This window comes from Aquarana catesbeiana, linkage group LG02 (genome assembly GCF_042186555.1).
Source record: "Aquarana catesbeiana isolate 2022-GZ linkage group LG02, ASM4218655v1, whole genome shotgun sequence".
Classification (NCBI taxonomy): domain Eukaryota; kingdom Metazoa; phylum Chordata; class Amphibia; order Anura; family Ranidae; genus Aquarana; species Aquarana catesbeiana.
Genome location: NC_133325.1, coordinates 658,221,136 through 658,233,344, shown reverse-complemented (window position 1 = coordinate 658,233,344; position 12,209 = coordinate 658,221,136). Strand labels below are relative to the sequence as shown.

The 12,209-nt window shown below is 41.2% G+C and overlaps 1 protein-coding gene across 1 annotated transcript in view; it reads right to left on the bottom strand.

Moving 5' to 3' along the window:
• BAZ1B (bromodomain adjacent to zinc finger domain 1B) overlaps window positions 1-12,209 on the bottom strand; it is a 108,520-nt gene that overhangs the window by 40,990 nt on the left and 55,321 nt on the right. The window contains exons 4-6 of the mRNA XM_073616583.1: window positions 10,168-10,363; window positions 8,234-8,355; window positions 3,282-3,479 (exon numbers count right to left, since the gene is read on the bottom strand). Of these exons, the coding sequence (XP_073472684.1) occupies window positions 3,282-3,479; window positions 8,234-8,355; window positions 10,168-10,363 (516 nt within the window). The remainder of the gene's footprint in view (window positions 1-3,281; window positions 3,480-8,233; window positions 8,356-10,167; window positions 10,364-12,209) is intronic.

The following is a 12,209-nucleotide window of genomic DNA, read 5'->3' as shown; positions in this document are numbered from 1 at the left end:
TGTCACAGGTGACGCTAGTTAGGGAGGTAAATATATAGGTTCGCCATCAGCGTTTTATAACGTCAGGGACCCCCATATTCTAATAAAGGTTTTAACCCCCTGATTGCCCCCTAGTTAACCCTTTCACCGGTGATGACCGCATAACTGTTACGGGTGACGCTGGTTAGTTTTTTTTTATATAGTGTCAGGGCACCCGCCGTTTAAAAGTTTAGCCCCCTGATCGCCCGGCAGTGATATAACTTAGGTTTTAGGGTCAGATAGGGTCTGCGTCGCCCCAGGCAGCGTCAGGTTAGCGCCAGTACCGCTAACACCCATGCACGCAGCATACACCTCCCTTAGTGGTATAGTATCTGAACGGATCAATATCTATACTAACGCTACCATACACTAGTTGAGTATTAGCGTAGGGTACAGCATTGCAGACTAGGCACACTTTCACAGGGTCTCCCAAGATGCCATTGCATTTTGAGAGACCCGAACCTGGAACCAGTTATAAAAGTTACAAAAAAAAAGTGTAACAAAAATATATAAAATTTTAAATAGTTGTCGTTTTATTGTTCTCTCTATTGTTCTGCTCTTTTTTTACTGTATTCTATTCTGCAATGTTTATTGTTAGGTTTTATCATGCTTTTCAGGTATGCAATTTTTTATACTTTACTGTGTTTTATTGTTAACCTTTTTTGTCTTCAGGTACGCCATTCAGCTGCAGCGCGGATTTATTTATCTTGACAGCAACAGCGTTTGCTCCCACGATCTATAAAGCCGTGACTCCAGTGGAGGTGATATATGCCGAAGCATGGCGGCAGCAGGGGTGGAGGAGCGATTTGCTCCTAACGTTTGGGGCAGATGCCCCCATGCTTCGGCATATATAAATGGTGCATGTATGCCCATCATTAGAAGTGGGTGGATGAAGGGAGGTATTCCAATGGTGGGCATACCCACCAATCAATCTTTTTTTCGTTCAGACTGCATGAAAAAAAAAAAACAAAAACAAAACAAAAAAACCATACAATATATGCCCAACAAGGACCAGCAACGTACTGGTATGTTGCTGGACTGAGTGGTTATACCAGAAGGATGCCTGCAGGTTTAGGTATCATCTTGGTATCATTTTCAGCCAGCGGTCGGCTTTCATGTAAAAGCAATCCTAGCTGCCAATTAGCCTCTAGACTGCTTTTACAAGCAGTGGGAGGGAATTTTAGCGGTAGACCTCCTCTGTAAATCTTAAGTGGTAACCTCTAAAGGCTTTTAAAAATGTATTTAGTTTGTTGTCACTGCACGTTTGTGCGCAATTTTAAAGCATGTCATGTTTGGTATCCATGTACTCGGCCTAAGATCATCTTTTTTATTTCAAACATTTGGCAATATAGTGTGTTTTAGTGCATTAAAAATTTTTAAAAAGTGCATTTTTTGGGGGAAAAAACACGTTTGAAAAACCGCTGCGCAAATACTGTGTGTGAAAAAAAAAAAAAAAAAAAAAAAAAAAGGAAACACCCACCATTTTAATCTGTAGGGCATTTGCTTTTTAAAAAAAAAAAAATATATGTTTGGGGGTTCAAAGTAATTTTCTTGCAAAAAAATATAATTTTCTTCATGTAAACAAAAAAAAAAAACAAAAAAACAAAAAAAAAAAAAAAAAAAAGTGTGTCAGAAAGGGCTTTGTCAAGTGGTTAGAAGAGTGGGTGATGTGACATAAGCTTCTAAATGTTGTGCATAAAATGCCAGGACAGTTCAACCCCCCCCCCCCAAATGACCCCATTTTGGAAAGTAGGCACCCCAAGCTCTTTACCGAGAGGCATTTGGAGCCCATGGAATATTTTATATTGTGACACAAGTTGCGGGAAAGACAATTTTTTTTTTTTTTTTTTTTGCACAAAGTTGTCACTAAATGATATATTGCTCAAACATGCCATGGGAATATGTGAAATTACACCCCAAAATACATTCTGTTGCTTCTCCTGAGTACGGGGATACCACATGTTTGAGACTTTTTGGGAGCCTAGCCGTGTACGGGACCTCGAAAACCAAGCACTGCCTTCAGGCTTTCTAAGGGCGTAAATGTTTGATTTCATTCTTCACTGCCTATCACAGTTACAGAGGCCATGGAATGCCCAGGTGGCACAACCCCCCCGCCCCCCAAATGACCCCATTTTGGAAAGTAGACACCCCAAGCTATTTGCTGAGAGGTATAGTGAGTATTTTGAAGACCTGACTTTTTGTCAAAGTTTTGAAAATTGGAAAAAAAAAAAAAAAAAAAAAAAAAAAAAAAAATTTCTCTTCTTGTCCATCTTCATTTTCAAAAACAAATGAGAGCTGCAAAATACTCACCATGCCTCTCAGCAAATAGCTTGTGGTGTCTACTTTTCAAAATGGGGTTATTTGTTGTGCTATCTTGGCATTTTATGGCCTTCAAAACTGATAGGTAGTGAGGAGTGAAATAAAAAATTTACGCCATTAGAAATCCTGAAGGCGGACATTGATTTTCGGGGCCCCGTACACAGCTAGGCTCCCAAAAAAGTGTATCCCCATACTCAGGGGATACAGCTACATGTATTTTGGGGTACAATTCCACATATGCCCATGGCCTGTGTGAGCAATATATCATTTAGTGACAACTTTTTGTAATTTTTTTTTGTCATTATTCAATCACTTGGGACAAAAAAAAATAATATTCAATGGGCTCAGCAATTTCCTTGTTGTGTCTACTTTCCAAAAATGGGGTCATTTGTAGGGGGTTTGCATTGCCCTGCCATTTTAGCACCTTAAGAAATGACATAGGCAGTCAAACTAAAAGCTGTGTAAATTCCAGAAAATGTACCCTATAGACGCTATAACTTTTGTGCAAACCAATATACGCTTAGACATTTTTTTTTTTTTACCAAAGGCATGTGGCTGAATACATTTTGGCCTAAATGTATGGCTAAAATTGGGTTTATTGGATTTTTTTTTTTTTTTTTTTTAAATAAGAAAAAGTAGTATATATTTTTTTTTCAAAATTTTCGGTCTTTTTCCATTTATAGTGCAAAAAATAAAACACGCAGAGGTGATCAAATACCATCAAAAGAAAGCTCTATTTGTGGGAAGAAAAGGACGCAAATGTTGTTTGGGTACAGCATTGCATGACCGCGCAATTAGCAGTTAAAGCGTCGCAGTGCCAAATTGTAAAAAGTGCTCTGGTCAGGAAGGGGGTAAATCCTTCCGGGGCAGAAGAAGTGGTTAACCCAAATTAACCACAGTGAAGAGTTGCTTTTCTGAACCAGAGTAAAAATGTCATAACTTACTTTATGTGGATCTAGTAAAAAGTCACTGAACTTGCTGGGCAAGGAGTACTTCTTAACCAAATCATCCTCAACGACCCATGGTGCATTCTCCCCTGTGCCTATCCGCAAAGAATTATGACGGATAAAGTAACGAAGTATTTCTTTATTGGGAGGGCGCTCCGAGCGATACAGACTTTCCACAGGAACCATGCTGATGACCTGAAGAGAAAAATAAGATAAAAATATAAAAAAAAAAAAAAAAAATGATGAGGGAAAGTAGGTTAGCAATTTTAAGCACTTTTATATTAGAACAGTTTGACAGACAGAACTGAAGTTCATTGAAGGACTAGAATAATGGTCTTTCACAGTCAGATTTACCAAAGTGGTAAATCTTTGCTCAAATTGAGTGAATATGCACATGAATTATCCAGTCATGTGAAAAGCAAATTTCTGTTCACTCAATCGTGTGCAGATGAAAGTATCTAGGAATTTTGCTTTTCACATGATTGCATTATTGAAGTGAACAGGATTTTTGAGTTTCCTGTAAAACCCATTTTTTGGAGTACAGGACACAGACGATTGAGCCATGCCAAAGCAATACTAATGAGGGGAGGGTAACAAAAACCACCAGAGACCCTGAACAACCAAAAAAGTTCATTTTGCCAGAATGTTGACTGCTAGGGTATGGCTATGACTACTGAAATCTGTAGATATAAGTATTATGCCATGTTCTCTCTCAGCAGTTTGCCTTTACAGGAAATTACTGATTTGGACCGAATATGTTTTTTATATGGGAATCAGCCTTTGCTTTGTAATGGTGTTTCTCTCACTTTTTAATTTGGTTTCTCTTTTTAATAGAGTATTTTTTGTTTTTAATCAGAGATTCAGTACTCCATTCAAACTGCAGTATTATGACCTTTGCGAACAAAAGCAGCATTAGCCAAGGACTGAACATCCACTTGGTAAAGCTTAGTAAAAAAAGTGTGAACCAAAGACCTACCTAGTGACAGCCTTACAAACCTGCAAAGCCAAAAGCTTGATGATGAAAAGGTCCAGAACGCAATGACAGATCTAGTACAACCTCAAAAAGGGGGACACAAAAAATGTACATAAAAACTTAAAAATTACCTTCTTAAAATGATAGGTTTTCTATTTCTATTGTGAATAAAATCTGAATTTAGAAGAAGATTTGGAAATCATTGCAGTCTGTTTTTATGTAGATTTTACAGTGTCCCACTTTCTTGAAATTTGGTTGTAGAATGAGCGGTCACTTTGCCAAATAGCCACAAATCACAACTTGACAGATCAACCTAGCAAATGGTAGAAGAGGCATGGGTAGCAGCCTGTGAAATCCTTCCAGGAGCACAGAGATGCAACCAGATGGTCTCAAGAAAGCTAGATTATAGCAACTCACATATTCAAAGAATGAATCACCACCTCTCAGGGGTGTTTCTGAGCAGGACAGAAGATAGATGTCCAGATTAAGGTAAAAAGGAAAAAACGCCACCTTATTCAGAAGAGATCCTAAAGCCAAAAGCTACCTTATCCTTGTGACCACCAGGATATGCTCCAGTATACAACGGACTAGTGTCCTGGAACACCTTCGTGTATAGGGATCACAATCCCATGTTCAGTTGCTGCAGCCTGAGAGAGTCCATCTGCCAACTTTCCAAACCTGGAATGTGTACAGCTGACAAGGCCAGAACGTGACATTCTGCCCCAAACAAAATTAGATCCTACTACACTGAGCTGCTTGAAGTTAAGTTCTGCCCTACACGACTGATGCAAGCCACAGCCATGGTGTTTGACTGAACCCGCCTCAGCAGTCCCCAAAGGCCACTTGTCCACAAGGGCAAGGTGAATATCTCCAAATGTTGATGGGAAGTCAGGATTCCTTCACTGACCAAGTCCCTGTCAACAAGTACACCTCACTAAAGAGACATGGACATCCTGATAACTAAGCAGAGCAAGAACTGTAGTCAAAACGTGAAGACCACAAGGGGCGGTGGCGAGGCCAAAGGGAAGCGCTACAAATAGGTTGCTGACCTAGAGAAAAATGAAAAAAAAAAAAAATTGATGCAGAGAAAAAAAATAGGGACAGGCAAATAAGCATCTGATGTTCAGAGAGGCAAGGAAATCCCATTGAAGGGAAGTGAAGACCAACCTGGAGAATTGTATGCAGAATTTCTAGATTCTTAAGTATTTGACCTTGAAGGCCAAAATGGGACACAACCCCATGGTGTTTTGGAACTGTGAAGAAGTTGGAGTTAACCGATCTGAATACTGAATTAGGGTTACAGATTTTAGGTGATAAAAATGGCAGAAGGATCTCCTGCTGAGGAGACTTCCAACTCAGGGAAAAACAGCCTTTAACCCCCTTCATTTTCTTGCCAGCCCAACTATCCTCTTCCAGATAAAAGACCCCTGCATCAGAAACCATTACAAAAACAAATTGGAAAGAAAAAAAAAAAATAAAAAATGCACTGCCAGCTCACTGAATGAGTGTGGTCCTTGCAGCTTAACATACCACAGTGTGGTGATAGTCAGCTGCTATAGCTGGGCCATAAGCCACCTGAGAAGTCTGTGTGTGAATTCCTTTATGTGGGTGGAGGTGGTGAGCCATATGGAGATATTAAGCCCATTTGCTTCATGCCATAAAGCTCATTTTTCCTGCAAAGTGACAGTCAAAGTCCTCTCCGCTTGCTCAATGCTATGTGCTTGTGTATGAACTGCTACTAGGGCTGCCGTTGCACTCCCTGTACATCTGTGAGCTTTATCCTGGAATACAGCATGTGCACTATCTGGAAGCTGCGTTTTGTTTCAATGCCCCTACTATATCCGGTCTGTGTTTTGCAATTTATGTGCAGCAACTCTGAGCTCAGACCATCTAAACTCTTGGCATCCTGCAATACTTGAGTTGTCCCATCTGCTGGCTGACTATTGCCTCACTGTTACTGCACAGCCCTGCCAAGTTCCCTGCAATTCATAAGCCACACGTTTGTCTTATGCAAAAAGTCCCCTTTTCTCCCCCCCATCTATTTACCTCCTGCTTGAGCAAGTATCTGGAAGTCCAAGATAATCAGCACACGCAATACACTGGAGCTACTTAGTAATTATCACTTCAAGTTTAAATATGGTGCACCGTCTTGCTATATTGATCCAGTTTATTTGGACAGGCTGGACTCATTACTGGTGGAGATTACTAAATTGATAGAAGTGTGTCTCTTCTAGGTTTCAACATATATCTGCCACTTTAATATAAAATGAGGTACATGGAGAGGTGGTCTCGCAACCTCACTGGGGCCGATTGATGTTAGGATCCATTTGGGCTCGATGATATGTGGGATTAGTGACATCCTAACCATTTTTTGTAGCCATGAGACATTGTCCCATTTTAATACTTTTTGGGTATCTTCTTATGTTTTTGTGACTTTGACACTAAAAGTTTTTTCATAAATGGAAAATCATGTGTCCTTATAGGCATCATTTTAGAGACTAGGTTTTTTGGACCCTTGACTCGACTGTCTTAGCGTCAGAAAAACTCTAGAAAAGGGGAGTGAAGTTCATTAACAATCCTTGCAGACAACGAACCAAGAGAGTCAAAATCAGTCCTATGAGGTCAGACATAGAAGCTGGAAAACCCTCCGTGCTAAGGCACGAGGAGTGCAGAACTGATGGGGCAATGGATACACCCGAGGGTACAGAATCGGGGGCGGGTGTTGACAATGTGGCAAAAATTCAGTAGCTGAATCCCCAAGTAAGGGTCAGTGCAACCCTGCCAGCATGGTGGTAGGACATTTTCCCCCCATCTGACAGCTTCCACCTGTGCTCTGCCATGAACAGTGGGTGGGTCTCTTGTAGAGGTTACTCTAGGAGGCAAGGAATGAGTTAAAAACAGCAGGTTTCTCCCAAGTCCCCAGGCACAAACACGCTGCAGATATCCCATCTCCAGTCGCTCTTGGATATATTTTTTCACATCAGAGTTGCCCAGGGCAGAGACAAAAGCAGCTGGCAAGGGACATGTGGATCTGAACATGCCATGTCCCAAAATATAGGCTCATACGCAGTTTGCCCAAATGGCTCAAAACTGTAAATTCTGTAGGATTGCCTAAGGATGTTTGTGGAGGTGTTAAAATGGTGGCAATTAACCCTTGAGCCATCATCCTACCAAATGTCACAGAAATCAGGCAGGCAAGAGGGAGGACAGGAGTATGACCCCAACACCAGCCTGGACATGGGCCAACCCTTAGTAAGATTATACGATGGTGGGGGGATACCACCAGGTGAGTAAAGCAAGCACACGGGGCATCTAAAACTCACAATCCTTGTAGAGTAGTGCTATGTAGGAGAGAGTAGGGATTAACCATTCAAAACCATGGCTTGGTCTACTTTGGAAGGGCATAGCCCCACAACAGGGGAGTCTTCAGGGACTGGGTTACATAGAAGTGGATCACATATATAGCACTCTCCAGCTAACCCAATACGTGCCTAGTACCCAACACAGGATACAAGTAAAAAAAAAAAATAATAATAAAAAAAAAACCCCCATTCAGTAGAGAGGATACATCCATTCTAATCAATCCCAATGACAACACTACCTGCCTGGAGTTTGCATGTTCTCCTTGTGCATGCATGGGTTTCCTCCGGGTACTTCCACACTCCAAAGACATGCTGGTAGGTTAACTGGCTTCTGTCTAAATTGGCCCTAGTATATGAATGAAAGTTAGGGACCTTAGATCGTAAGCTCCTTGAGGATAGGGACTGATGCGAATGTACAATGTATAGGTAAAGCGCTGCGTAAATTGATGGCGCTATACAAGTACCTTAAATAATAATATCAACACACAAACAACTCCCCTGAAGGCCATCATTAAATCCAGAAAAAGTGTGCAATCTTGGAAAGTTAAACATTTTCAAAGAACATAAGCTACTGAAACCAAACGTAGTGGAAGCAATGGTAACATCTGTCTCACCTTGTCTTCATTTAGCAATTTAACATCATATTTGTGTGGTAGAAATTTAGGTGGAGCCCATTTTTTCTCTTCTTTTTTGAAGCTTGCAGGCAGTTTACGGGGTGAACGTCGTGCTCTGTCACCTAAGAGAGAAGTAGTTTATATAGGGAGTCAGCAATTGGATTATTCCAATTCAATACTAAAACAAACATTAAAGCAAATCTGTGTAATGTTCAATCAACACAAAGCAACAGATCTGCTGGTTTGTGCACTGATGTACAGTGATGTTGGAACAGGAAGGGCCATCCCCAAACTGTTCCCACAGAGTTGGAAACATGAAATTGTCCAAAAGTCTTGGTATGCTGATACCTTAAGTGGATGAACTCGACTGGCCTGCACAGAGGCTTGACCTAAACTCGAAAACACCTTTGGGATGAATTAGAGCGGAGACTGCGAGCCAGGCCTTTTCATCCACATCAGTGCCTGACCTCACAAATGCGCTTCTTGAAGAACGGTCAAACATTCCCATAGGCACTCCTAAACCTTGTGGACAGCTTTCCCAGAAGAGTTGAAGCTGTTATAGCTGCAAAGGGTGGGCCAACTCAATATTGAACCCTACGTTCCAAGACTGACTCTGCTGGACTGTAAACCTGACAAGTTGAACATTAGAACACTTCCCCACACCCTCATTAATACCAGTCCTTTGGACCCCAGATGTCTCATTAAAAAAAGGAAACTGGTCTATGTGATGAAAAAAAAAAAAGTTTTGCTATGGGAGCACACAGAGGATCCAAGAGAGCCAGTAGGGACCCCAGAAGAGGCGGTTCTAGGCTGCTCTGAGCAATACCAAATATTTCCCCTCTTGATGTGGAGAAAAATCAATTTTGGATTCTGCCTCATTTACAGTCTTACCAGGAAAAATCACATCAAATATAGTGTATGGCCAGATTTGTCTGTGGTCCAGCCAGATTCACACTCTGCTTTCTACAAGGAGCTGCACAACCACTAAAAGGTAAACTCATCACTTTTACAGGATATGAATAAATAAATCTGCACATGTGCAGAAGACTGAGCCTGGCAGGGAGCGATTCCAGGGGCAGATGGAAACAATGTAACCACTTCCCTGCCAGCCAATGTAGATAAAAACAGCCAGACGGAAGCATCCTTGGTTTCAGAAGTACACCTTGCAGTGCAATCTTTGACCGCTGTGTCAGACATACTGGATCACCAATCGATGTACCAGGCCGCTGTGAGTTGCCCAGGTGCGATTACTGAGATCACTCACATCATTCATGGTGGCTTGTTTACTACTGTGTGATCTCCAATTGGTCACAGTGCTCACATAGTATCAGGCCAAGCACAGCAGCCCTGTAACATGTGATAGCTGTGACCAATCACATCACAGTAGTAAGCAAAGGTTTGATTTATAAAACCTTTGAACGGTGTTACTGACCGTTCATTACAGTTATAAATCACTGTGATAAGCACTTAGTTGGGGGGGGGGGTTGGAATCGCTGATCATAGAGCAGCCTCTATGATTAAGCCCTGAAAGTGGTGAAGCGCATTAGGAGCTCTCTATCTACAGGTGGGGGGGTTTGAGGCCATCCTTTACTCATTTTATTCACATTCATGCAATAGGGGCTCTGTGTCTAGACGGCCACTATTTTGTTGAAGTCTACTAGAGCCTGACAAGCCGATCCTGTGTCTTACCACCAGTCTTACCATATGCCAATCCAACTGATACAGGTTTGGAGAAAATTTACCATATTCATAGTTTTGGGCTACAGATGTAGAAATATACAGTTATCCTTTATTGAAAGCCTCCATCTAAAACCCTAAATCAATATTTGTCCTTTGTTGAATGTTTAGCAGGGTAAAAATATGGCCTAGAGCTAGGATGCAAACAGTCAAGTATTACTGTACACATTGTATAGAACATTGAAAAAAATTCTTACTCTCTCTCAGAGCACTTAAGCTGTCTAGGCGGGTAGTCTCTTCCTTCATCTGGTTATCTTCTACTACTTGGCTGGAGTTTTCCTTGTCACTGGATGGAGAATCACAAGACCCAGACTTCTTTTCTGCTCCAGTTTCATCTTGTTCAAGAGGATGCATCTTGACTATTTTAGCACGCAAGTATTTCTCTGGACCAACCTGAAAAAGAAACTCAATTACAGAACACCTCCCGGTTTCCATATTGCATTGACTTTTACACAAAGTTTCAATTCTGCAGTCTGAAATGGGAAAGGTAATTTTTTTATAGCATTAAATATGACTTATTATAGCATATAAAATTGCAAAACAAAAAGTTATAGTCCCTGCACTATAGTTTAAAAAAAAAAAAATCTAGTGCAGTGTCCAGGTGCAATCTTCTCCCTATTCACACAGGGACTGACAGACAGCAGACGAGGGCCATTGGCTCCTACCAGTCAAATTTAGTAAGACGGGAGCCAGGAAGCAGAGCGGAGCCGCACTGCGTCAATAGGTGTACACAGCCAAGCTCTGGATCGAGCTTCCACATCTGCCCCCATAGCAAGCAGCTTGCCATGTTGGCAGACATGAAAGGGGAACCAAGAGCGCTGGCAGGTGACTCCAGAAAAGGAGTTTTGGGGCCACTCTGTGCAATGCCATTGCAAGTGCAGATAAGTAACATAGCATGTTTGTTTTAGAAAAAAGAAAATATCTTTATAATCATTTTTAGGCTCAGTTTTTTCCACGAAAAAGGAAAAAACAGTGTGCAAAGTTAAAGTGACAAACTCTGGTTAAAAAAAAAAAAAAAAAGAAGTTTTGCTCCTGTGATCAGACTGTTAGAGAGGGTGGCTACATTTGGTCTCCATGTTCCCACTGTATGTATGGATGGATGGATTAAGGAATTTGCAGTGTGCATAGAGCAATTCAAAACCACAACAGTGTACTGTTCATTACAAAAAAAAACAAAATAGACATGAAGGACACAGGAAAGGTTCGGGAGCTCACAGGAGGACATTACAAGGAGGCAGAAAAACACAGTAAAACAATTTCCAGAAAAATAGATTGCAGGGCCATTAGTAGTGAATGTATATGAATTGTTCTTGGAGAAAAAGCATATCATTTAGAGTCACTTTACGGCTTGATATGTCGGTATCCATTTTATGAAAAAAAAAAAAAAAAAAAAAAAAAAATGCAACTAACCATTTTAGTCTCCGCTTTCAGAAATTATATAACGTTTAGGGGGTTTAACCTATTTTCAAGCCTAAAATGGCTCTGGTGAGTTTGGCTAAACAAATTCCAAATATGAAAACACTTCATAGAGGGTCACCAACGGCATACTTTAAGAAGCCTAGGCTGTATAACCAATTCCTCCCTCTGCTTCTTGCATAAGTCACATTCAAACAGCTTAAAGACTGATTGGCAGCTGCGGGAAGCAGACTTGTTATATCAAGCCTCTGTGTAAATCAAAGAATGGTTTAGCACCACTAAATCAGATCAATTAAATACAAAGCATGTGGGAAGCACCGTTACAGCACAGCAGCAGGGAGCTCTTCACCCTAAACCCCCCACCCCCAATTTGACTATAGTGTACCATTTACTTTAAGCTGAAAAATATAAAAAAGTTAGTAAAGCAAAAAGATATAACTGTTTAAATTACAATCTGCACGTTGGAAGCGGGGGTGGGGGTGGGGGTATAGAGCAGAGGGCAAATAAATGCCAATATTGCCTGTGGGCTCCCTGTAGTCAATTTTCCCCACCACTGACTTATGCCTTCACTGTCTGTGGGAAAGGCATCGGGAAAACTGCTTAGGGCCCATTCACACTGAAATGCCAACTGCACGAGGCGCAAACCGCAGCAGTTTACCTATGGCAATTGTCCATTCTGAAGGTGGTAGGAAGGCGGCGTGATGCACGATTCAGCACATCACACAACTCACTTTTTGTAGAAACTTTATTTGAAGTGCACAAAACTGACACGTTCATGTTCTTGTACAGCAGCACAACAAGCTACTGTACAAAAGGAGATTCA